Here is a 27,584-nt window from a genome sequence, read left to right as displayed (position 1 = left end):
AGCAATGTAAAATAATAAAAAGGGAAATGAAAAACAAAATTTATAATTAAGAATCAACAGAGAAAACAGGTGATTTAGAGAAGAGGTTGACTCATCTGTGACAATTCCTCAAATATTGGAAGACAGCTATCATGTCACCTCCAGTCCTTCTCTTCATAAAACTAGACATACCCAGCTTCTGTGACCATTCATTGTATGCCTTAGCCTGTAGTCCCCTAACCATTTTTGTTGTTTTTCTCTGCACTCTTTCTAGAGTTTTGACATCTTTTTTTTATTGCAGTGACAAAAACTGAACACAGTATTGTTGTTTTACAAGTGCAGTATAAAATAGTGCTAACACTTCATGTAATCTTGATACTATCCCTCTGATGATGCAGCCTTGGACTGCATTGGCTTTTGGGGTAGATACAGCTCATTACTGGCTCATACTTAAGTGGTTGTTTACTAAGACTTCTGGATTCCTCTCATAGTTACTGCTATTGAGCCAAGGACCACCTATTGTATACATGTGTATTTGACTTTTATTGCCTAAGCATAAAACTTTACATTTCTCACCACTGAATTGCATTTTCTTGGATAGAAACCAGGATTCAAGTCCATCAAGGTCCTTCTGGATCTTGAATATCTTCTAAGGTGTTGGCTATTCTCCCCAGCTTGCTTGCCTGCAAATTTGATGAGTTCCCCTTCTATCCCTTTATCTAAATCATTTGTGAAGAAGTTAAAGAGTACTGGGCCTAAGGCAAACCTTGATGTACCCCACTGCATACTTCTCTCCATTTAGATGTAGTTCCACTGAGAGCCAGATATTGAGTATAGTTGGTCAATCTGCTATGAATCCAATCTGGTGGTGATGCTGTCTATTACACATTTTTCTATCTTACATACCGTAGAGGTAGGCTTTGGTTTACTTTGACTTACTGAAGTCTAATTAAATTATGTACACAGTATTTCCCTGATCCACCAATTTAGTCATTTTGTTAAAGAATGCAATAAGGTTTCTCTGGCTTGATTTGTTTTTGACAAACCCATGTTTGGGGGAACAATGATATTTCTCCTTTTCCCACTTTTCTCTCTCAAATCTCAAAAATAATGATATATTGAGACATAGCTGTTGCCTGATGGAATCTGGAGTTGGCATAATATCTGGCACCTGGAGAGAAAAAATGGCATCATTCTAATTCAAAATAGAGGAAGAAAAACAAAAATAAGGAATTAAAACCTATTTTATCTACATTCTCAGTAAACTCCAAGTCATGGAAGCCCTTTTTTGAATGAACCTGGCAGCATTGGGAGAGAAGATTGAGAAAACTTTGCCTCAAAGTTAATCAAAAGACAAGACTATACAGAGAAAACTGGGTGATTCCGTGGATTATTTTAACACCATGAAATTAACTGATCTTAACAATGTTTCTGACAGTTTATCCAATCTGGTCTGTAAGTTGTAGAAAGTAATAAAACTTTGAAGAACTATAATGCTTTGTGATGTGGAATTTGAAGTTCAGAATTAGCACAGTATCCAATATTGGTACAGTATTTTATATCCAATATTTAAATGGCTTAATCAAATAAATAATTAACAGTAAATAGCACTGAAGAATAAAAATGATCAGTGATGCTTGGCAGAAGTCATTTATTTCAAAGAACACAGAACCAGATTCTTTATCACTCTTGCCCAAAAGAGCATCTGTGAGAAGAATCAGTTGGGACTTCAGGCAATGCATATTTTTCTTTTCTTTTACCTTATGCAAATGTTTGCCTAGATTTGGATGTACTGTGCTTGAATAGTAATGAACAGATCTGTACAGAATTTCAGGACTGAGGCTTTGAGAAGTAATTTATTTAGACTTTGTATACTGTAAATTACTGAAGCCATTTAGCTGTTTAAAATAAATTACTTCTGAATAACAATACTAAAAGTAAGTTTTAGGTAGTAAATAGGTACTAAAGAAGATGATCTAAGAATGAGAGAAAGGGGCTTGGCTGCTTGTTGTTTTCTGGTCATACAATAAAGGAAGAAAAAGAAGAAATATACAGCTCTAAAGATGGTAAGAGAACAAGTTCTGAGTTTCCTAATTCAATATCCTGAGCTGGAAATATGCCAGGCTAAACTCATCTTCCTATAGATTTATAGTCAAAAATAAAAAGTACAAAAAGCACATTAGCAATTAAATGGTAGAATATATAGCAATGTAATATATAGTAATGTAATAGCAATAGAGAAACAATAGCATTAATTCCAGTCTTCCTTAACAGCAAGGCTGATGAACAGAATTTAGCAACCTCCTGCTTATTGAAGAGAAATCAATCCAAACACTTAACTAGCAAAGCCATTACTAGAATAGACTATCCGAACTAAGAACGGAGTGCAAAATATGAGAAACCCGATACATTAAGTACAGGCAGAACAGTTATATTCTTGTAGTAGATGTACAAGGATGCTGTTAAGTCTTTCTCAAAAGCCATAGAAAGCACTACAAGTTCCTAAACTTGCTTTTGCTAATGAAAGGCCAGTATTGGTTTCTCTTCAGGACATTTTTTTTTAAAAAAACTACCTTATTATTAACATATTTTTAATTATTATTTAGAAGCAATTTACTTTAAATGGCTAGGAAGCTTCAGTAGTTTTCAGTATATAAAGTTTAAATAATGAATGAATTGATTAAAACAAATTATAGTGAATCTAATGTTATTAAAATAATTAACAAAAGCAATTATGGTCATTTTATATACTGACCTGGCTGGATCATTCTAAATCACAATCAAAAGTACATGTTAGAGAAGTATTGTTTCATAATATTGTTTCCTTTTCTCCATAGTTTGTTTACTTGTGGAATCATGCAACTCTCAAATGCACAATGAAAGAAATGTTATATATAAAATCATCTTTTGCCATCTCATAGTTAAATAAGTGATAACATAACAAAGTCTGTCTATGACAATTCACCATAATTCTCTTCTTCTTTGAAAGAAGTTTGAGAAGGAACTTTTCTTTCATCAAAATGAATGACCAATGCTAGAGAAAAATGCAGAATAATTTGCCTGCACAAGATGAGCATCATGTTGAATTGGACTTGAAAACAAATCCTGAACTCTTTGCAGCTGCCTTAGTAGTTTTTATGATTTTTATGCTTTTATTGTTGTTGTGACCCACCCAGAGTTTTGTTCTAAGTTGGGTAGCCATACTATTTTTTAAAAAAAATAGTTAAATATCATAATGTATGCTTAAAATGCTACCTCCTATGTCTTCAGAACTCAGAAAGAAATTTCAACCTCCAGTTGGTTTGCTAAAGGACACTAGTGGACAGATAGTAAATGGTTCAAAGGAGATCAAACAAAAATGGAAAGAGTAAACTGAAATATTCTACAGAAAAAGATCAACATCCAGGATATTGGATATTTGAAGATATTTTCTGTTTACAAGAATTTCTTTTACTAGAAGATGAAGTGAAATCAGCTCTCTAGTCCTTTCCAAGTCAGAAAGCTACATGAACTGAATGAATAACTACAGCTAGCAACAGAAGAGGAATCTGTAAAAGTGCTAACCTAGCTATAGTGGCCAACAAACTGGAAATGGTCAAACTATATTCCAATATCCAAAAAAGAGCCTTACCTGAGTGTACAAACTACTATACAATTGTCTTAATTTACATACTGGCAAAATAATGCTTAAGATCATTCAACACAGATTAGAGCCGTATTGTAATGATATATGGGATTGATGTCAGCCTCTCAGGGTAAACCAGACAGAATCATGATCAAATGAGCTAATTCTACTTTATTGTAAGTTTAATTTAACAGAAAATTGCAAGTCTGAAAGTATTTCTCCTATATAGCACCCAAACTAGGGAAGGTCTCTTCTGAGCCTCTTGTCTAATCATATTCCTGCTAAGGGTTAAACTGCCTTTTTTACTGTTTCCTTGTTTGCATCTCATTGCCCTGATTCCAATGGTCATTCCCATGTACCTTTACACCATCATGGAAATAGAGATATCTGATGTTTGAGCTGGCTTTACAAAAAGCTGAGAAACACAAGACATTATTTCTGATGCACACCGAATAATTAAAAAAGCCAAAGAATAACAAAAAATATATGTGCTTCATTGCTTGTGGAAAAACCTTAATTTGTTTCAATCATGTCAAAATGTGGAATGTGCTTAGAAAAATGGGAAGTCTAGAACCTCATGTATAGGGACCGCCACCGCCACCGTGTCCCTATGCATGAGGTTCTAGACTTCCCTTTTTTGTGCTTAGAAAAAATGGGAAGTCTAGAACCTCACGTATAGGGATGCGGTGGCTCAGTGGGTTAGGACGCTGAGCTTGTCAATCAGAAGGTCGGCAGTTTGGCGGGTCGAAGCTTCTGCCTACCTAGCAGTTCGAAAGCACTTAAAAATGCAAGTAGAAAAATAGGGACCACTACGGTGGGAAGGTAACAGCGTTCTGTGCGCCTCTGGCGTCATGCCAGCCACATGACCACGGAGACGTTCTCGGACAAGCGCTGGCTCTTCGGCTTTGAAACAGAGATGAGCACTGGCCCCTAGAGTCGGAAACAACTAGCACGCATGTGCGGGGGAACCTTTACCTTTACCTTTACCTAGAACCTCATGTGAAACTTTTATACAGTTCTAATAAAACAGAATGGGGCCAAGATGGCAAAGAAATGAAACAAGACTCTCTCCTTCTTTATTGAACTATACGCTAAATATATATTAAGAGAAACTGGTTGGAAGATGATAAGTATGGCTTTAAAATTGGATGAAGAAACATCACTTATTTGCATTATGCTGAAGATAGTAATCTGAGGGCCAAAAGTACGAATCTACAAGGTATACTAATAAAATTCAAGGAATACAGTGAAAAATGGAACTAAACTAAATATAAAGACAATTAAACTAATGACAACAGCTATAACAATCAATCTGAGACTGACATTGAAGATATTGATGCGATGCACAGTTTCTACATTCTAGGATCAACTGTATAGTAGCAAGAGTTAGAAAAATAGCCATGAAGGCCTTTGAAAAGATATTCAGATGCTGTGATGTATCTTTGCCTATAACAATCAGAATTGAGTAATGGTATTCCTTGTGAAGCTCTATGGAAGCAAAACATGGACTTTGAAAAAAATAGAATAGAAACAGTACTGATGCTTGTAATATTGAATGTTAAACATTGGTGTTGGAGAAAAGCCCTGAAAATACCATGGACAGCCAAGGAAAGAAATAAATAGTTCATCAAACAAATCAATCCAAAGTTCCCTCTCAGGACACAAATGACCAGGCTGAAATTATCCACTTCAGACATATCATTCAAAACGTTAGCTCTCTGGAAAAGACTCTACTGCTGGAAAAGATGGAAGGATAGAGAGATGAAGCAAGGTTCAGCAGCAAGGACTCAAGTTACAGTAATGATGAGCACATTATTGGAAGACATGAGTGATGAGATTAGAGGAGATCTAAGTAGTCCAGTGTTATGTGTCATGATTTATTGCAACCCTGAAGAATAATCCACTAACTGTGAATAGCCATGATATTGTTAACGTAGGATAATTGGACCTCTATAACAGTTTAAAATGGACTAATAAAATTCCTCAACCATCCCATCTAAGGAAAGCTGAGATAGATCTGACTAAAAAATTCCTAATCTTTTTTTTTTTCACTGGAAGTTGATCACCCTTTAGATTTTGAAGGAAGAAACATTGCCTTTGAAATAATGAATGTAATGGTAATCAAAGCTTAAATTTCAATAAGTACTTACTTTTGAATCTTCAAAATACCAAATTATTGTCATTTCCTTTGTGTTCAGCACTTATGTTGGTATAGAAGTATGTTGGCCAAAAATGTGTCACAGAATAGATACAGGAAAATTTAAAATGGTAAACTTAATGGCTAGTTCTTTAACAATTGTTTCCCAAGTCCTTTACTTTTTATGCACTATTATTTCAAAACACTATGTTTATGTATTCAGCAGTAAAATATAGATTATATTCAAACCCTAAAATATAGAAATAAAGGCACTTAGCCTTTTCATTTCAATAAGTTTTTTCCCTATTTTACTGCTGGTAGACTGCTATAAATTCTGTCACATTTGTGACACAGTTACAGCTGAACATTTATTTGTGGTTATAAACCAACAAAGTATACATACTTTTGGCTAATCAATGAAATTCACAATAAATGTCAGGGAACTTGACATCATAAATTAAACCTAATAAAAATACATTTGGATTCAAGGAGAGGTTAGGACAAACTCTAATGCTTGTAGCAGCAAAGAGCATAGCCTTAACATTGATCTAGGAAACTATAGTTAAATCCCTTGAAATACTTCACTGATGATCTTTTAACTTTTCCTTATCTTTTCCAAACATAGCAGTTTAAAAAATGGGTAAAGTTGCAAGACATGAGTATCTAGCTTTGATTTTTCCCCCAAGGTTGTATTTTAAAATATGTTTATTTAACTGTATAGGACATTTATAGAAAACCTATAAGAATATTTTAGTAACATTAAGATAAACAACTAAGGATACAAATAATATATATTGAGGGGGAAGAACTTTGGGTGTTGGTGTGTCTCTAAATTAAATTTGGAAACATATGCTACATTAAAAAAATTGCATTGATTGGGATTTGGGCTTGGGTGGTGGTGGTGGTGGAGATGTTTTTCCATATTTCAGGAATTGTGGGCCATCCAAGGTAGAGCAAACCTGGAAAAGAAACACATACAAGGTAATACTAGTTTACTGTAATATTATTATAGTAAGACAACCTGTATACCCTTTCCCACTTCCTCCTTTTATCTTCTGGGAGTGTTATGTCTAAGATGCTTTCTCAAATTATATTTCTCCCTTGGGCTCAGCTTTCTTTTATCTGATTGTTGTCTTGATTGTGGCTCTGCTTCCTATTCCTCAGGATTATTCTGTCCTGTTCTTCCATATACTATCTCCACTAGACTATACTATATTAGACATTTTCAGGCATACTTCTTTCCTTTGCAATCCTTTTATGCTTAAAAAACAGAGCATATTTAATTTTCCTAGAAAGGAAAAGATCCATCATTAAAAAACAATGGAACATCTTACCTTTTTTAAGGACTTCTAATAGCATTTGCCAGCCAATGTTTTAAACAAGCATCTTTTTTGTCCTATTTCTCACAAATCTTCGAATCAATGGGAAGGAAAGAGTGTGTCAAGCCCTGGGGGCTCGACATTCATGGGAGTGGGGGACAGGCACCAGCAAGAGAGGAAGCACACCTTGCAGCTCCAATGTGGCAAAGCTGCCGGACTGCCAGTCTTCACAGCAATGCCAGCAAGGATGCCACCGAATGCCCAGATGGCCTTGCTACTTGGCCCCAGCAATACCGGCGATGGACAGGGAAGCCTCATGACTTGGAACCAGAGCTGCCAAGCAGCACGCAGCCAAACATCTGGGTGGCCTCGTGGGTTGGCCCCAGCAATGCCGGTGATGGATGGGAAAGCCTCGCAGCTTGGAACGGACGCCGCTGACCAGCTGAGTGGCCTCCTGGTGTGGCACTGGCAAGGCTGCTGATCAGCTGGTAAGCAATGATTGATGCAGTATCCCAGAGGGGGAGGGGGACCTACCTGCATTGCAGAAGGTTCTGACGCTCCCCTGCAGGGCACAGAGCCAGCCCCAACCAACTGTGACCAGACAGAAGGCCAGAAAAGAGAGAGGCCCCTGCAGTGCGGCTTTCAAGGACAGGCACCGGAAGTTGGCTTGCTGTGTGGAGGGGTGGAGCTGTGGATAGGGAATGTATGTAAAGCACTGGGAGTAGATCACTCCCAGCGCTGACTTTGTTTCGTGGAATAAATCACTTATCAGACAGTGCCTTTTTGCCTATCATCTTGTCGTCCTCCTTTTCCTTCTGAGGGAACCAGGGTCTAGTAAGGACACTGACAGAGTGCATGCAATAAAATAGCTAGAGTCCCCCATCAGGATCTTAAAATCTCCCAAACATTAAATGGATATCAGTCTTGCCTTCATGCGCCAATCTTTTTCAGGTTTGTTTTCTTGTTTTCCTAATTAGAATACAGTGAAAGAAATATAGAAAGAAAACAGAAATCTAAAAAAATGGAATTCATTGAATTGTATTTTAGATCATATTAAGCTGTGCAAAGTATTTGAAGAGGTATGCTCCAAAATGTATCGGCATGAATGCAGTTGTTACACGGGGAATCTGTGCAGTAGCTCCCACATAGGATTGCATTTAACACAGTCATCCCAAGTCTTCAAACGGTGCTGCAGCACTTCAGAAAATGCATTTCATGCCAATGAGCATTGCGAAACACCCTTTATATTCTCTCCACTACTCTAATAGTTATTAAATACATGTTGAATTCAAGTGGGAATTATTCACCTGTATTTTATTTTAAATTAAACTAATAGGCAGTCTAATATGTATATGTTTGCTTTTCATTAATAGTTTTAAAAGTTGTATTCTCATTGCCCATATATTGACAGAAAGAAAGAATCAGTGGAATTTCAAAGGCTTTCCCCACTTCAGGGAATGTAAAATTACATATACATACACACACAAACACAAACACACACATATCATATATACATATATGTATATATGCCTGTGCATACATTTTTAAAGAACAAAAGAAAGATAATGCACAATTTAATCTATTATATAACATACTATTTTTCAACCAATAATTCAGATTTTTATCTTAAAAAAAGTCCCCTCCTAAAAATCTCATTCTGGGTTACTACAGGGTATGCTGTCAGGGTCATGTAAAAAAAATATGATATTAAATAAAAACTCACAATTTCAATAGTATTTCACAATTATGCATTTATGCTACCTTTATTTGTCCTTTTTTTACTATACCTGTCTAATGCCTAAAACTCATTTGTTTTTGTGTATGATAAAATGTAAATGTTATTTAATAGTCATGACTAATGCCATTTTCTTGATTTAATTAATTGCTTACATTTTGTGAAAAAGTATTAGCATCATCTTTCAAGGCAAATTTTAGTAACAAAGAAATAACCTTAATAAGGTCAAAAGTGATTATTTTAACAGATTAGTTCAGAGTTAGGGGTAACTTCTATATCACATTTAACAAATGTAAATGTTTTACTTCTCAAGTGAAGTTTAATCAATGTAATTAAATTAAGTAGCATTTTTGTAATATTCCAGTAAAGCTACTGGAAGTCCTTTTCCTCATTTGCCTAAAGCCCTGATGTATTATTAAATAAGCAGAGAACATTGTGGAAGAGTGAATTATTTGACAATTTATTTATTTAGATTTGGCCTTATTTGTCACACTAGTCACTTTAACATACTATTGATTTTAATGAGGTAGAACTAAGTACAAGCTTAACTTAGTTCCACTAATTTAAGACATTAAAGTGGAACTGGCATTGCATCCATATATATGCAATGAAAAACAGAATTGCATATTTTCCTGTAGAGAAGTGTTTCAATTTGCTTCTGTGCTTAATACCAACAGTTGTATTTCAAGCACTTTTGACCACTAGAGGTAGCTAATTTTGTTAATTCTGATTCTGCTGAATGTCTCATTTCACTAACTGAATTCTACTGTATCTAGTTGCATTATTTATGTAAGTATGAATGCTATACATAAAAATATTTGTATGGAAATAATTTTTACATATGACATATGTCTCTACTTTTCTCTAACATGTTTGGCTTCTGTACATTTTATGCACACATTTTGAGTTGTAAATTGCATCACAATGTAATCAAATTTAAATGTACATGTTTCCTAGGTTTTTCCTTCAGACACAGTAGAAGTAAAATCATTACATTCATCTAAACAGTCTGATGAGCCAATTGTCTTGTCTGTTCTATCTTTAGTGTACTTTTCCAGGCCATGGTGTTTTAAAGGAAGCATAGCCATTCTATTTTTGTTATTTATTTATTTAAATTTATATACCGCCCTATTCCCATAGGACTCAGGGCGGTTTACAGGGAAAATTAAAAGTTAAAATACATCACATACAATTAAAATCGATTAAAACTAAGATTAAATTAATCCCTGAACTTAACTAAAACCCCATTAATTAAATAATTAAAACCCCTCAGTCTGGGCCAGACAGCTCAAAAAACCAAGTTTTCAAGTCCCTACGAAATGAGCGAAGGTCGGGGGCGGTCCTAAGCTCCATGGGAAGCTGGTTCCAAAGGGCTGGCGTGCCCACAGAGAACGCCCTTCCCCTGGGAATAACCCACCAGCATTCCTTAACCGGCGGTACCCTAAGAAGGCCCTCCCTGTGGGAGCGCACAGGACGATGGGAAGTTGATGCCGGCAGCAGGTGTTCCCTTAGATAATCCAGACCCAAGCCATTTAGAGCTTAGCAGCACCTTGAATCTCACCCGGAGGGCAACCGGAAGCCAATGCAGCTCACGGAGAAGAGGTGTTACACGGGAGTATCGGGAAACTCCCATAACAACTCGTGCAGCTGCATTCTGCACCAGCTGAAGCCTCCGAGTGGTCCTCAAGGGCCGCCCCATGTAGAGAGCGTTGCAGTAGTCTAGCCGGGAGGTCACAAGCGCATGGGTGACTGTGCGTAGGGCATCTTGGTCCAGATAGGGCCGCAACTGGCGCACCAGACGAAGCTGGGCAAAAGCTCCCCTGGTCACGGCTCCTATATGATCTTCAAAATTGAGCCGTGAATCCAAGAGGACACCCAAGTTGCGAGCCCTATCGATGGGGGGGGTAACACCTCACCCCCCATCATTAGTGGTGGAACAACCTGGTTTATCCAAGATGCCGATATGCACAGCCACTCAGTCTTGGCAGGATTGAGTTGAAGCCTGTTTCTCCCCATCCAAACCCGGACCGCTTCCAGGCAACGGGACATCACGTTGAATGCATCACTGGGTTGGTTCGGGGTGGAAAGAAAAAGTTGGGTATCATCAGCGTACTGATGATACCCCACCCCGAAACCACGAATGAGCTCGCCCAGCGGTTTCATGTAGATGTTGAACAGAAGGGGAGAGAGGACCGACCCCTGAGGGACTCCACAAACGAGAGACCTCGGGGTGGACCTCTGCCCTCCCATCAACACCGACTGCAAGCGGCCCAGGAGGTAGGAGGAGAACCACTGTAAAACGGTGCCTCCCACTCCCAACCCACTGAGACGCCGCAGTAGGATACCATGGTCGATGGTATCGAAAGCCACTGAGAGATCTAAAAGGACTAGGACAGAGGAACATCCCCTGTCCCGAGCCCGCCAGAGATCATTCACCAGTGCGACCAATGCCGTCTCCGTGCTGTACCCGGGCCTGAAATCCGATTGGTACAGGTCCAGATAATCAGTTTCCTCCAGGAACAGAGGAAGCTGATGCACCACCACACTCTCAACAACCTTCGCCAAAAAGCGAAGGTTGGAGACCGGACAATAGTTATTTAAAACAGCCAGGTCCAGGGCAGGCTTCTTGAGGAGGGGCCTCACCACCGCCTCCTTCAAGGCAGCGGGGAAGATACCCTCCTTCAAGGAAGTTATGCATATATACATATAATCAGAGTATTCAGTTCAATTTTGGCTGGATAATACTCATCATAAAAATAATATTTTACTAAATAATTGCAATGTTTTGAAAGAGTGATAGATTCTGTTCTCTGGCTCATCAAACAGCACCTCATCATATCATTCCCAATTAAACCATCTGCATGCATTTAACAGATGGAAGTAAGATTTTTTGCTTTTGCTTTGCATCTGTTATATATCACTCTTTGGAAAGTTCCCAGTAAATTTTCCTTTAAAACTCTTCAAGATTTAGCATTATATATATGAGAACTCCCCTTCATGGATTACTGCCTTGTTGTGGCGTAGGGGCTTGCATAATTCAATGAAGCTATGAGCTATGCCATGCAGCGCCACCCAAGATGGAAAGGTCATAGCAGAGAGTTCTGAAAAAATGTGATCCACTGGAGAAGGAAATGGCAACCCACTCCAGTATCTTTGCCATGAAAACCCTATGGACAGTACCAAAAGGCAAAACGATATGACGCTGGAACACTTTCCCCTCAGGTCGGAAAGTGTCCAATATGTTACTGGGGAAGAGCAGAGAGCTAGTACTAGTAGCGCCAGAAAGAATGAAGCGACTGGGCCAAAGCCGAAAGGACGCTCAGTTGTGGATGTATCTGGTGGTGAAAGGAAAGTCCAATGCCGTAAAGATTTTTTTCTCCATAGGAACCTGGAATGTAAGATCCATGAATCAAGGAAAGCTGGACGTGGTCAAAAAAGAGATGACAAGAATGAACATCGACATCTTAGGAATCAGCAAACTAAAATGGACAGGAATGGGTGAATTTTAATTCAGATGCCCATCAGGTATACTACTGTGGGCAAGAATCCCTCAGAAGAAATGGAGTAGCCTTCATAGTCAATAAAAGAGTAGGAAAAGCAATACTGGGATACAATCCCCCAAATGACAGAATGATCTCAGTTCGAATCCAAGGCAAACCATTCAATATCACAGTAGTCCAAGTCTATGCCCCAACCACCGGTGCTGAAGAGGATGAAATTGACCAGTTCTATGAAGCCCTACAGTACCTTATATAACTAACACCAAAAATGATGGGGGATTGGAATGCTAAAGTAGGAAGCCAAAAGATAACCGGAATAACAAGGAAGTTTGGCCTTGGAGTACAAAATGAAGCAGGACACAGGCTGATAGAATTTTGTGAAGAGAATAGGATGATCATAGCAAGCACTCTTTTCCAACAACCCAAGAGACGGCTGTACACATGGACATCACCAAACGGTCAACACAGAAATCAGATTGACTATGTGCTCTGCAGCCAAAGATGTAGAAGCTCTATACAGTAAAAACAAAACCAGGAGCTGACTGTGGCTCAGACCATGAGCTTCTCATTGCAAAGTTTAGGCTTAAAATGAATAAAGTAGGGAAAAGCACTAGGCCATTCAGGTATGAATCAAATCATATCCCTTTTGAATATACAGTAGAGGTGACAAATAGATTTAAGGAATTAGATCTGATAGACAGAGTGCCTGAAGAACTATGGACAGAGGTTCACAACATTGTACAAGAAGTAACAACTAAAACCATCTGAAAGAAAAAGAAATGCAAGAAAGCAAAATGGCTGTCTGAGGAAGCTTTGCAAATAGCTGAGGAAAGAATGGAAACGAAAGGCAAGGGAGAAAAAGAAAGATACACCCAATTGAATGCAGAATTCCAGAGAATAGCTAGAAGAGATAAGAATGCCTACTTAAATGAACAATGCAAAGAAATAGAAGAAAACAATAGAATAGGGAAGACGAGATCTCTTCAAGAAAATTGGAGAGATGAAGGGAACGTTTCATGCAAAAATTGGCATGATAAAGGACCAAAATGGCAGGGACCTAACAGACGCAGGAGAGATTAAGAAGAGGTGGCAAAATTACACAGAAGAACTATACAAGAATGAGCTTAACGTCCCTGATAACCATGATGAAGTGGTCACTGACCTCGAGCCAGACATCCTAGAATGTGAAGTGAAGTGGGCCTTAGAAAAGCTGAACAACAACAAAGCTAGTGGAGGTGACAGTATTCCAGCTGAGCTATTCAAAATCTTAAAAGACGATGCAGTAAAAGTGTTACACTCAATTTGCCAGCAAATTTGGAAAACTCAACAATGGCCACAGGATTGGAAAAGATCAGTTTACATTCCAATTCCAAAGAAAGGCAGTGCCAAAGAATGTTCAAACTATCGCATCATTGCACTCATTTCACATGCTAGTAAAGGTATGCTTAAAATCCTACAAGCTAGACTCCAGCAGTATGTGGATCGAGAACTACCAGAAGTACAAGCAGGATTTCGAAGAGGCAGAGGAACTAGAGATCAAATTGCCAACATACGCTGGATCATGAAGAAAGCTAGGGAGTTCCAGAAAAAACATCTACTTCTGCTTCATTGACTATGCTAAATCCTTTGATTGTGTGGATCACAACAAACTGTGGCAAGTTCTTAAAGAGATGGGAGTACCAGACCATCTTATTTGTCTCTTGAGAAACCTATATGTGGGTCAAGAAGCAACAGTGAGAACTGGACACGTAACCACTGACTGGTTCAAAATTGGGAAAGGAGTCTGGCAAGGCTGTATACTGTCACCCTGCCTGTTTAACCTATATTGAGAGCATATCATGAGAAAGGCAGGGCTGGATGAATCAAAAGTTGGAATTAAGATTCCCGTGAGAAATATCAACAACCTAAGATATGCAGATGATACCACACTAATGGCAGAAAGTGAAGAAGAACTAAAGAGACTGCTGTTGTGAGTGAAGAAGGAGAGTGCAAAACTTGGGTTGGAACTTAACATTAAGAAAACCAAGATCATGGCATTCGGCTCTCTCAATTCCTGGCAAATAGATTGGGAAGAAATGGAGGTAGTGACAGATTTTATTTTCCTGGCCTCCAAGATCACTGCAGATGGGGACTGTAGCCAAGAAATTAAAAGATGCTTCATCCTGGGGAGGAAAGCCATGGCAAATCTAGACAGCACACTAAAAAGCAGAGACATCACCCTGTCAACAAAAGTGTGTATAGTCAAGGCTATGGTCTTCCCAGTTGCAATGTATGGCAGTGAAAGTTAGACCATAAGAAAGGCTGATCACCAAAGAATTTAGGCCTTTGAACTATGGTGCTGGTGAAGACTCCTGCGAGTCCCTTGGACTGCCAGGCGATTAAACCGGTCAGTCCTAGTGGAGATCAACCCTGATTGCTCTTTAGAAGGCCAGATCCTGAAGTTGAAACTCAAATACTTTGGCCGCGTAATGAGAAGGAAGGACTCACTGGAGAAGAGCCTAATGCTGGGAAAGATTGAGGGCAATAGAAGAAGGGGACAACAGAGTATGAGGTGGCTGGATGAAATCACTAAAGCAGTAGGCGTGAGCTTAAATGGACTCCAGAAGATGGTAGAGGACAGGAAGGCCTGGAAGAAGGTTGTCCATGGGGTTGTGATGAGTCAGACATGACTTCTCAGCTAACAACAAAAATATAAGAACTAAAAATATTTGTTTATGAAAAAACCCTGTTCTGTTATAAAATCTATTTTTAATAAGAAAATGAGGGGTCTGTCTTTGAATGTTTTTAACTACTGATTTTTGCCCTTGGAAAACCTCTTTTTTTTCTTTTTCCCTTAAGAAAGTTAAAAAAATTTCCTTACCAAAACATATTCCCTTTCCTGCACATTTCAAAAACTAACAAATTATATTAATTATTAGTGTGATAACAAGGATATATAATATATTTAAGTTTTTTTAAAAGAAAATTAAAGAGCTTGTCTTAACCCGTATATTTGGACACAAAGCAACTTGACAAAATTTCACTGGATTGCTCACAAGTCATCTTCCTTGCCAGAAAATCTGTTCACACAAAAGAGAAAAAACACTCGTCAACAATCCATTGCTGCACATCAAATGTCAATTTGCCTTTCCACAGTTCTGTAATAACTCTCTTGGCTGCTGCCAATATACAAATAATTCATCATTCTTAGTTGTTTGATTGATTTGTTTATTTGTTACTTTGTTATATACCATTTCAGTCTCATGACTCTAATCATCATATAAGAACATCTTACTCCATTTAAAACATCAAGGAACATAAATCCACTCTAATTTTAGCAGTTCTTACTCTACAATCCTACAATCCTGCACAAGAACCAGGTGGCAACTGTCTACTAAAAGGGCAAGATGGATAAACTTTCTTGCTTCCAGAGGGTGGAGAATGAAGGGTAGAGCAGAGAAAACATCCCATCTGCCACTGGATCTCCTAAATCTAAACTGGCAGCTTGTTCCCCCTGCAGGCTCATATCAGATTTCACTTTCCCTTAGAGCAGAAGGTCTCATAGATATCTGGGTCACAATTCGTGTAGGTGATGATAAGCAGCTTGAGTTGTATAAGATTCCACAAGCTTGAGATGTCATATAGAAGAACACCTTTGATAAGCACAAACATGCTTACATCATTCTGCCAATCCTGTAAATTTCAGGTCAAGATGTTTTAAACAGAGGAATTTTCATAGTGCATTCCAATATTAAGAGGGAGAGAGGGAGGGGGGGGGAGAGAGAGAGAGAATAAACATCTGATATTGGCATGCATAATTAGGGACTAAAGGAAAACTTGCCATGTTTCAATATTGCATTGAACTGACAGAGTAATCTTTGTTATTCTCCTTTCCTTTCTGCACTAGTGTAGACCACCCAGTAAATGAATGCTAATGTGTGCATTATGAAACAATCAGCAATATTTGAATTACTACAAACTTACAACTGGAAGCATTATTTTAGTAGGCGACAGGTCTACTATGTAGTTCAAATAACAGATGCTCAAAGATTCCACTGACTCTGCTTTTCTAAAGGGAACACCTTGCTTTGCAGTTCTGAGACTAATGCATGCATCATAAGATGTATTTGTAGGCTTACACTCCTCAGCAAACTGCAGAAAGAGAGCAAAAATATTCTTAAAAAGAACATTTATATTCTGATAAATAAAATGAAACTGATATATAAATAGGACTAATGGATTATTTGAGAAAATCTGTCATGGACTGGGAATAGACTGATAAATCGATCTTTAATTCAAAATCTGTTTTAAACAATCATTTGGATATGCAATCACTGATAAAGAAATTACGTACCCAAGGTATAATTCAGGTTTTGAACTTGTATATAACATGTCATAGTTTATGCTGTTCATATATGAATGAATGTATGATTATTTTTTTAGAATATGGCATTTTAATGTACTTGTTTCACATAGAATGAATTGCCATAACCTTTTTGATATTTTGTATTTCATGTTCTTTCTAACATATATAGGCATAAAACAATTTCCTACTGCATAGTATTATGTTTTTTCTCCATCTGTCTGTGACAATATCACTTTTAAAAGACTGACACCACAAGAAATCCAAGCATTTTTTTAAAATGAATTGTGAAGTTAGGAGAGCAGTTTTCATCCAATTATAGGAAGTACATTAAGAAAAATTTCCAAAAGCATTGCAATTACACCAACATGAATGTAATAATTCATATTACCCAGCAGTAGCATCAAATAATTTTACAATATTAATTTAAAAAGTCATCAGATACAGATATCAAATAACAGTTGTGTCATTGCTTGATTGTGCAATTAATAGTGAGATAGCTATCAAGATTCTTTATTTTTCCTAACAAAAATTTATTATCCAACCAGAAAACTTGAAATCATATATTTCTCTACATAAACTAAAGCTATGTTAATAAATATTGTAAGTTCTCCATTTATGGAGTATATATGTAACAAAAATATAGTACATATTTGCATGCTCATGTATACATTGAAAGTTAGAATATAAGATGTCACTTTTAATCAAGTAGAATATATTCAACTAGAAAAGCTCAAGATAAGCTCCTTGAATGTAGTCTACTAGATAGTTCTTGATCATTTAGTATCTATTGTGAATACTGTACATACTAAACCTATGTAAATGAGTATATCTTAACATTAACCAATTTGGCTGTTAAAATAGTATTCCAAATTAGTTTCAGAATCTGTTTCATTATGAATACTGATTATGCTGAAGACAAATTCAGGATGCAGAGATATCAGGAGAACTAGGGTGTCACATTTCTGGCAGATGAGCTCTACAAAGAACTCTGAGGCATTGTTTACCTTAAAAGTCTTTTATTAGAGCCCTATAACATCAGCAATGCTTGTGAGAAGCTGGAATCTGAATTCCCCTCCCCTTAGCACAATAACATTAAACACAATTCTCCTCCTTTCATTGCTGTCATTAATCACATTCTCCAATTAGTTTGAAGGATTAGTTCTCTTTTCTTAGCGTAAACCCCCCAGTTCTTTCTTATTGTCTCTTCTCACATTCAGCCTTGAAACTATTCCACTACTGTTGTTTATGTCTAACTAATTTCTCATGCATTCTTCCTTCCCCCTCCTTTCTTCAACTAACTTTAACTCTAAAAGTGATACACAAGTAGAAATATGAAATAGCTGCTTCTTCATCTTTTGTCAAAGTAAGAACATCTGATGTTAGCAGCATTGACATCCGGCCCCCCTTACAAAAAGGACATTCTGTAATGTAAACAAAAACACAATAAGGAGCTGGCTTTTGGTTTGTTGGAGTGTTTCTCATAAAACTTTTTGATAGGTCTGTCAGCTTTCACATTGCTAGATTTCACCCAAGTGGCTTCAGACAATGGGTGTTCCTTCCATTGTACTAGGTACTGCAATTTTACCTTAAAAATTCTAGAGTCAAGAATATGTTTCACTTCATAATGGATCTGACCCTCTACTACAAGGGATCTGGGTGCCCTCTTAGGGGGAAGTCTTAAAGTGGAGGCCCGAAAAGGTTTCAGTAGGCTACAATGGAAAACTGGGTGAATTTCAATTCTACTGTGACTGGGTTGATGATTCTCACAATGGGGAAAGGCCCCAAGAATTTCAGTCCCAATTTCTTGTTGGGTAGTTTAAGGCGTAAGTATTTGGTCGACAAATAAACCTTTTCTCCAACTTGGAATGTCCTTTGGGGAGCTCTCCTTTTATCAGCCTGCTTTTTGTTGGTCTCAAAAGTCTTTTTAAGGCCATCTTTGTGTTTTTCCAAACTTCTTCCCAACCCCTCACCCATTGATCAAGTGTCTGGGAATCGGAGGGCAATTGAGGTTATTCTGGTATGGGGTTGAATTCTTTCCCTATGGTTATCCAGAAAGGAGTGTAGCCAGTGCTGCTGTGTACTGAATTATTGTAAGCCACCTCTGTGAAAGGGAGGAGGTTGGTCCAGTTTGTTTGTTGGTAAGAAATGTAGCATCTGAGATATTGTTCCACCATTTTGTTAGCAGATTCTGCGGCCCCATTAATAGCTAGGTGAAAAGTAGTTGATAGGCCTTGAGATGATCCAATTAATTTAACAAAATTCCTCCAAAATTTCACTGTGAACTGCACCCCTCTGTCTGAGATTATTCGCTTAGGGGCACCATGTAGCCAGTAGATATGTTTTAGGAAGAATTTAGTCAGGCGTTGGGCCAATGGGAGTCCTTTGCAGGTAATAAAATGACTCTGTTTTGAAAACAGATCTATCACAGTCCAGATGACAGTATTTCCTCTACTGTCAGGTAGCTCTACTATAAAGTCCATAGCTATTTCTTCCCATGGTTGAGAAGGGTCGGCCACGATTTGCAGTAACCCAGGGGGTTTCCATGGGATTCTTTTCATGGTGCCACATACAGTACAGCTTCTGACATAGTTTTCCACATCTCGTTTTAGTCCCGGCCACCAAAATTGTCGGCGAATGAGATGTAGAGTTTTTAGACATCCAAAGTGTCCAGCCTGTTTGACATCATGGCTGTGTTTGAGAGCATTAAGATGGAGGGCTTCAGGCAAGTACAATGCCCCCCCCTTGTAAGCCAGACCATCATTGCATGTTAGGGACATCTGATTGTCTCTGAACTATTGATCGGTGAGGAGTTCTTTTTTTATTTTCTTTACCCCAGGGTCATCAGGATTAGGGGTCCTGTGAGACGTGACCTGGGCAGCAGTTTGTGGACTAGAGATAATTGCCTCATTAATTTCTTCACGTTCTCTTTTGTACTGGGGCAATCTCAATAGTGCATCAGCTAGAAGGTTTTTTCCTCCTGGTATCTACTTTAGAGTAAAATTAAAATGGTTAAAGCACTGTGCCCATCACACTTGCTTTGGTGACAATTTGCGGGGAGTTTTTAGTGCCCCTAATTTTTTGTGATCTGTCCATACTTCAAAAGGCACCTTGCTCCCTTCTAGATAGTGTCACCAGTTTAATAGCCCCCACCTAATTGCAAAGGCCTCCTTCGCCCAGACTGTTCATCTTCTCTCGCTTTCAGTGAATTTCTTAGAGGTGTAGGCACAAGGTTGCAGGACCCCACTTTTATTCTTTTGCAGTAATACAGCTCCGACTGCTGCATCACTAGAGTCAGCTTGAATTACGAAGGGCTCCCCTGGGCAGGCGTGCTTTAGAACTGGTTCAGCAGCAAATAGTCTTTTTAAATTCTCAAAAGCTCTCTGACAACTCATAGCCCATGTTAGTGGTTGGCCAGGTTGCGGTTTTCCCCCTCCCTTACCCGTTTTGAGTAGTTTTGTAAGGGGTAGAGCAATCTTGGCAAAAGAGGGAATAAATTGACGGTAGAAGTTGGCAAACCCTAGAAAGCTCTGGAGCTGTTTGTGAGTCTTTGGGGGCTGCCATTCAATTATAGCTTTCACTTTGGCTAGGTCCATTTCAATGCCCTCATTGGAAATTCTATAGCCAAGATAATCTAATCAGGTTTGGTGAAATTCACATTTTGACAATTTGACATAAAGTTTGGCATTCAATAGTTTCTTTAACACTTCTCTGACCAGTCTTATGTGGTCAGTCATATTCATATTGTATATCAGGATGTCATCAAGATACACCAGAACCCCTTTGTATAATTGATCACGTAGGACCTCATTAATCAACTGCATAAATACGGCTGGGCCCCCCTGCAGTCAAATGGCATGACTTTGAACTGGTAGCTTCCCAAGAGGCAGCTGAAGGCCATTTTCCACTCATCCCCCTCCCTTATTCTCACACAGTAATATGCTTCTCTCAGGTCTAATTTAGTGAAGACACTCCCCTTTGCCAGGTGGGTTAATACGTCCTTCAGGAGGGGACAAGGTATTTATTTTCCATACTCACATCATTGAGACCCTTATAGTCCATGCAGAGACAAAGAGACCCATCTTTTTTTTCTTTGAACAACACAGAGGCTCCCACAGTAGACTTGGCCCATTTGATGAATCCCCTCGCTAGGTTTGTATCCACATATCGCTGCATCTCCTCCATTTCAAGGGGGGACAGCATACATTCTTGGTCGTGTAAGTTTGGCCCCCAGCAACAGTTCAATGGAACTATCATTGGGCCGGTGAGGAGGCAAGGTATCACATTCTTTCTCACTAAATGCCTCTGCTAGGTCCCGGTACTCACTGGGCATGAGCAGCTCACCTGGTGGCCATAAGGCAGCCATGTGTGCTCGTTCATTGGGTGGGCTAAAATCTCCTGTAACATCTGTTGAATCAATGGGGGGATCAGGCCTTATGGGTAGTCTCAAAGGTCTAATTCCTTTCTCCCACCAGATAAATGGCTTCCATTTGCTTAGTCAGGCTAGTCCTAGGATCACAGTCTCAGTCATTTTTGGAGCCACCAGGAAGTGAATAAACTCCCAGTGCTTGCCTATTTCTAAGTGTAAGGGCTCTGTTAATTGCGTGACTAAAGTCCCTTCCATTAGGGAGCCATCGGCTTGCTCAAACCTCACAGGTTTGGAGAGTGGTTTAGCCCGTATGCCCAGTCTCAGGGCACATGACAGGCTAATGATGCATCAGGAGCAGCCAGTATCAACTAGTACTTTCAAGACTACTTGTGCCCCTGATTTAGGGTTTATGAGTTTAGCAGGCAATGAAAAATGTGGGACATGTCGACTCACCATCGGGTCATTCTCCCCTTCATCGTTGCTGTCAAAGCTGGGTAGAGTGGGGGCGGGTCCAGTTGGTGGGCCAGCATCCTCCTGGGTGGGGGATTTAACCTGGGCAATGGGCTCCTGGGTAGCCCAGTTGGACTTTTCTCTCAGTGGCTGCTGTGCAGGTCTTCTCCTCGTTGCTGGTTCCAGTCTACTCTTCAGTTGTGGGTAGGGGACTGGACAGTTCACAACTCGATGTCCCTGCTGTCCACATCGAAAGCACTTGATTGGCAGGCCTGTAGGTGGCCTAGGTCTATCAGCAGTAGCAGTAGTTGGAGGTTTTTTTGAGGGGTTGCCGTTTGGGTTCTGGCTTTGGCACAGCTTCAGGTGGGAGAGGCTTCTTATAGCAGGCGAGCTGGACATCTAATTTTACCGCTGCCTGTACCACTCTTGCAGCTGGTCAGGTAAAGCTCGGTAGATGTATGCCTGAGAAAGGTGGTCATCCAACCCTTCTGTGAAATGATGAATTATGGATTGCTCAGGCCATCTCTCTATCCAACCAGCAATCTTGCAAAACTCCCACACATACTCCAGGGCAGACCAGCCAGGTTGTTTTATTTTGTGAATTTGTTCTTCTGCTTTGAGAGTAATGGATGAGTCCTCAAATCTTTCTCTCAGCCCTAGGAAGAAAAGGTGGGGGTCCTCCAATTCAGGTGCTTGCTCATTATATAAATTGTTTAACCATTTGGATGCTTCTCCCTCTAGGCTGGACGTAATCACATCGACCATAGCACCTGGGTACAGGTAGAGATAGGCCCAGCGATTCACATGAGAGTGTACTTGGTTGAGGGGGAAAATCAGTTTCTCTGGGTCCGCATTGAAGGTTGCTCTGAAGGGCAGGGCCATCATTGGTTGCTGTGGCCCCCATCCTGGTTGTTTCAATGGCTGCCGGGGCCCCCACTGCTGCTGGCCCCATCCTGGTTGTTGGTTCAATGACTGCCAGGGCCCCCACTGCTGCTGGCCCCATCCTGGTTGTTGATTCAATGGCTGCTTTCTCTTCCTCCTTTTCTCAATTAGATATTTGTAAAGCAAGGTAAGGAGGAGCTTGGCCAGATGATGGCTTCCCAGGTTCTAACTCTGGTCATTTTCTTTCTCCAATCATTTTTATTCCACCCTATTTTTGAAGGAAAGAAGGGATAGAGGGGAAAAAATGGTGTTCTTCTGATAGGAAGTGGTACAAGAGTTCTATTCATATGTGGATGGTGGATGGTGGCCCTGAGTATAAATATATACTAAATAGTGAACTAGAAGGCAGGGGCTCAGGCCCTGATTTTTTACCTTCCTCCAAGTCACTACTAGAGTGAAAGATGACACAGCCTCAATGGGGAATCCATCTGAGAGGTTGCATTAAGGCCTGGTGAGTTTTACATATGTCCCTTCTTCCCCTCCCTTCCTTTTTTATATTTTTCAATGCTGTCTTTCAAGTTAAAGGTGGCTTATACATACAGATCCATACAAGTTACTTCTGTGTAGAAATAAGGCATAGCAGCATGAATTCTTTAAATTATACCCCCAAACATTACCTGCTGAATGATTTTTAATTATACTCTATAGCCAATGGACCAAACAATAGATACTGTGCAATTTGCATCTTGTGTTATCAAACAGAAGCTTTTATTTCTCCTACAATATTTTTAAAATTAGCCTTCTAGACTTAAACTTTAATGAGAGAAAATAATGCATTGTTTATAGTGATTAGCTTCCCAAATAAGCCATGAATAGACACATTTGTGTATTATCATTTCCAGGATGGAATGGGAAATCTCAGAGTCACCAAAAAGGGAATTCGACTTGAAGGGATATCTGAATTTCTACTTCCATTGTACGTGAAAGAAATCCATTCCCGAAAGGTAGGTTCCATCATCTGTTTTGCTAAAATCACCATTAAAAAAATGAAAGATTTTAGTTCAAAAGAATAAACTGATACACAGGCTAGTATCTACAACAAAAATTTAATTTTCATGTGACTGCCAATTCTTTAGACAGAATTAGACTTATAGTCAACACACAATGGAAATCATGGTTCTGGGAAAGTTGCTTTACAACATTTCTCACATGAGTGTTGATGCATTTGTTCCCATGTTTCAAACATGTTTCTTAGAGTGATAAAGATGAAAAAATGAACAGTGTAGATTCAATCCAGCTTGGAAACTTTCATTTCAAAATGTGGCTTCTTTCTTCTTTCCAATGGTGAAATACAACCTTTTTTCCTAGTTCAGAATTTCATATAAATCTAGTTTACAAATATAATTGAATATCAGTTCTGAAAAGCACAGAGAGTGAGGCCTGTTTGCTTGTAGGCTTGTAAAGATAGTCATTTATTTGATTTTACAGTTCTTACAACACAGATGCATACATACATTTACAGTTCTTATAACACAGATACATACAGAAATACATAATTGACTTCTGTAAATCAGTATTCAAAAAATGTTTTCTCTTTTTTTAAGATTGTAACTCAACAGTAGATGAGATGTATACTTTATATGGTTCAATGTTAGGAAGAGACTGATTCCAAAGCAACATTTTGCAGTCACAGAAAGTTGATATATTTGGAACACAGGATAGTCTTGTGGTGAAGCTTGTTTTATATTTAATTTTATTGTTTATGGGATAATGGGAGTGCTTATATAAACAAAAGCAGATATAAATGTTAATAATAGTAGTGGTGATGCTAGCACCCTAGCAAGGATCATTCTTCATACAAGAATAGCAGACAAGTTTATTAGTATTCTTCCTTTATGGAAAAAAATGATGCTAATTTCAGTGGTGAAAATTGGAACAATCTGAATATACAAGAGTCTAGCAGGCAAATCATTTTATCAATCATTACTTTTAAAAGATGAGTATATAATACAGACAAACTGATCAAGATGAAACCATCTCTATGGATTGCAATTCATTTCCTTCCCAGGATGTATATCCTTGTAGTCATGGGCTCTGTGCCTTAATATCTGCTAGATGACTTGGATTTCAATTCACAACTTTTTCTATTGCTCACACTTTCTACATATTTTGCACAGTTACTTGTTGGTTTGTTGCAATTAAATCTTGCTACAGTCTGGACATGCTTTACAATTAGAAAGCATTTAGAACATTCACAGTATGTTTTACGGCATGGTTAAAAAGAAAATTAACAAATAGTTGTGTGAATCAGGGTCTGGAGCTGAATTTGAGAAACTAGAACATGCCATAGAAACAAGATATCTGTGGCTTGTTCCCTGAGTGTGGCCCACTTGTTGACTCTCACTGTATTTTCCTCTACCCATTGGAATTTTATAGCCTGCTCCCATCACTTCCAAGCTCTCCCACATTCATGGTCGTGTATATACTGGCTTGTGAATCCAAGCCCAATCACCCAATCAGGAGAAAGTGAGGAAACACGCTCCTGCGGCATTTCAGCATTAGTTCTCAGTGCCAGGAGCTCTCCCTCATCTCCAACCCCATTCACACACAATCTATCCCATCCCAGACTGGGTTTCTCTCACTGACCAGTTGGGAGAGGGGAGGCAGCAAGCATGCACACATTGTTATGGTTGGTCACACAGTCAGCTAGATGTTTAGACTGGATTTTTCATTTTTATTAATCTCTTGAGTCCTTCCTAAGGATCTGAGATAGGTAGATATTGTTTGGTGATGTTAGCTGTTCCAAGTAATCTGCCTTTTGCAATTGACTGGTGATGATTTTGTCAGTGCTGATGGTATTCATGTGACGCTCCAGATGTTTGGGGATTGCACCCACAGTGCCTATTACTATTGGTACTTTCCAGAGCACTTTAGCTTCTTCATTTTGTATGACTTTGGCTATTTTGAGGTCTCACCAGTTCTTGCTTGCAGGCAAATGAGTTTCTTGCAGAACTTCCAATGCACCATTGTGGTTACTTTGCCATGCCATTGTAGTCAGTTTGCTCAATCTTCTTGCAGCAGATAACTAGATGGCTCACTGTTTCTTCAGCTTCTTTGCAGTTGCAGGGTTTGTTGTGTGTTGCTTTCTTCTCAGTTCTGGATGGTTTCATTCTTAAGACTTAGTATTATGCACCCAGATTTAGCTCCTATGTATCATTCTTCAATTTTGCCATTCTTAGCTATTGCCAGTTTTTGTGGTTATCTGCTTTGCCTGCTTTTTTTTAATGTACAGGCCATGTGATGCTTTACTTTGCCATGTCTCTTATTTTCTTCATTTGACCTTTCTTATAGGCCAGTTTGGTCTCTCCAGGTCTCAATAAGCATTTGTGGTATAAGAGCTTCAGTGTGTCTTCTTCACTATTCTTCAATATTCATCCAATGCTCTTTTTTTTCTTCAGTTGTCTAGTGTGCTTGCAATATTCCACAGCCACCTATTTTTCCTTTTTATATAGAGTCATCATTGGTGCATGGCTCAAGGGCATGATTCACTGTCATTATTTTTCTGGTTTTTGTATCAGACCTTTTTGTTCTTTTCTTCTGGTTTTTCTATCAGACCTATTAGTTCTTCTTTAGTTCCTATCAGAACCTTTAGTTCTTCTTAATAGTCCACTAATCCAGCTGTGTATCTAATGACTGAGATTTCCCAAGTTGCCTTGATAATATTTCCTTCATTGAATTGGATTTTATGATCTTCTTCACTCTTATTTCTAACCTTCTTCTTGACTTTAGTGTGCTTGATGTTGTCAGCTTGAAGAATGTCCAGGTATTTGTAGTGGTCTTCATCCAGACTCTTGATTTTATTTCCATAGGGCATTTTGGAATGTCTTCAGTTTTCTCTATTTGTCCCCTGTTGATGGTTAGGGTGGCATCTTTCTCCAGTCCAAACTCCATTGCAGTGATTGTCATTCTTCGTATTTCTTACTCAAGAAATATTTTTATGTAATTTAATAATTTAATAAATAAAAATATTTATTAAATTATTTTCATATAATGAATGTTGGGAAATGATGAACAATCTGAAATTTCATGATCTGTGAACTGAAAAAATTTGGATGGTTTTGAAGCAAGAAGACAATGTGACCAGAAGCAAAATATATTCACTTTCTAGAGCAGCCTTTTGTCTGACAGATGAACCTCTTCAAAAGAACTTTGAGGATTGTTTACCTTAAAGAATCTTTTATTCGAGAAATAAAGTATCGGCACTACATAGCTGAAACAAAAAACTAAATTCCCATCCCCTGGGTACAAAGTAACAAAGCACAATTCCCTCCTCCAATAAACAGTCATAAATCACATTCCCCAATTAGCTTGAAGCACAGGCTTTCTCCCTAACTCTCCAGCCTGCCAAAACTCTATCAACTCTGGGCCCAATGACCTTGGGTTCCCACAGCTGAGATTATTGTTATGACTAGCTGGACTCTCATCCACATTCTCCCTCCTAACATCAACTAACTCAAAAAGCAACAGAGGAAAATGGCTGCATTTCTATCTGTTGTCAAAACAAGACCATCCGATGTTAGCAGCATTGACAACTTTTCCTCTCTTTCTGTCAGCCTCTTTCTCTCACTCACACATACACACATTTTCTCTTTCTACCACAGGCAACTGGCCAAGTGAAGGAAGAGGTAGCTCTTACTAAAACATCTGTTCCAAGAAGCTTATATTTAGCCAAGAGCAGTTCTTAGACTGAAATTGCCAATATCTAGCTTTATATAAAATTGTTTTAAACAAAACCAGAAAGAGATTTAAAAATTTAATCAGACAAAAAGGAAACTCAATTCATCATATTATCGTTTAATATCAAATTGTTTAATCATTTAAATAAGGCTATGCCACCTAATAACTGAAATAAACAAGACAAGGATGAAGTAGTCAAAGGTACATTTTTAGAAAACTTGATGTGTGAATTCTTTTTCTACATCCTGTCACTTCTTGAGTTCTTTGTAGCATATCATTGCTAACCATTAATCAAGGAGTGATGTGAAAATGTTTAGAATCAATGAAGTGTAGAGAATTTTAATATGCATAGTTGTACTGAAGTTGTCAAGTGCTATTTTAAAATTTGTCTCTGCCAAAATAATCTACAATAAGCACTGATTGTCTAGCTCCCTGGAATTAATTGAGTACAGTTTTTACAGGATATTATTCAGGTAAAGTTATTTTCTTGACAAGAATGTCCATCCTTC

At 38.6% G+C, this 27,584-nt stretch overlaps 1 protein-coding gene across 3 annotated transcripts in view; it reads left to right on the top strand.

Annotated features, from left to right (window-relative positions):
• SGCZ (sarcoglycan zeta) overlaps positions 1–27,584 on the top strand; it is a gene marked incomplete at both ends in the record, with an annotated part of 643,673 nt that overhangs the window by 462,939 nt on the left and 153,150 nt on the right. For 2 of the 3 annotated variants that reach the window (XM_081333170.1, XM_081333168.1), the window contains one exon: positions 23,241–23,342. The exons of the other annotated variant lie outside the window; for it this stretch is intronic. In XM_081333170.1, coding sequence (XP_081189296.1) covers positions 23,241–23,342 — 102 coding nt within the window. The remainder of the gene's footprint in view (positions 1–23,240; positions 23,343–27,584) is intronic. 3 annotated transcript variants of the gene reach the window in all.

The sequence above is a fragment of the Vipera berus genome (genome assembly GCF_964194415.1).
Source record: "Vipera berus genome assembly, chromosome: 7".
NCBI classification, from domain to species: Eukaryota; Metazoa; Chordata; class Lepidosauria; order Squamata; family Viperidae; genus Vipera; species Vipera berus.
The sequence above is the reverse complement of the archived record's forward strand: the minus strand, read 5'-3'. Positions and strand labels throughout refer to the sequence as shown.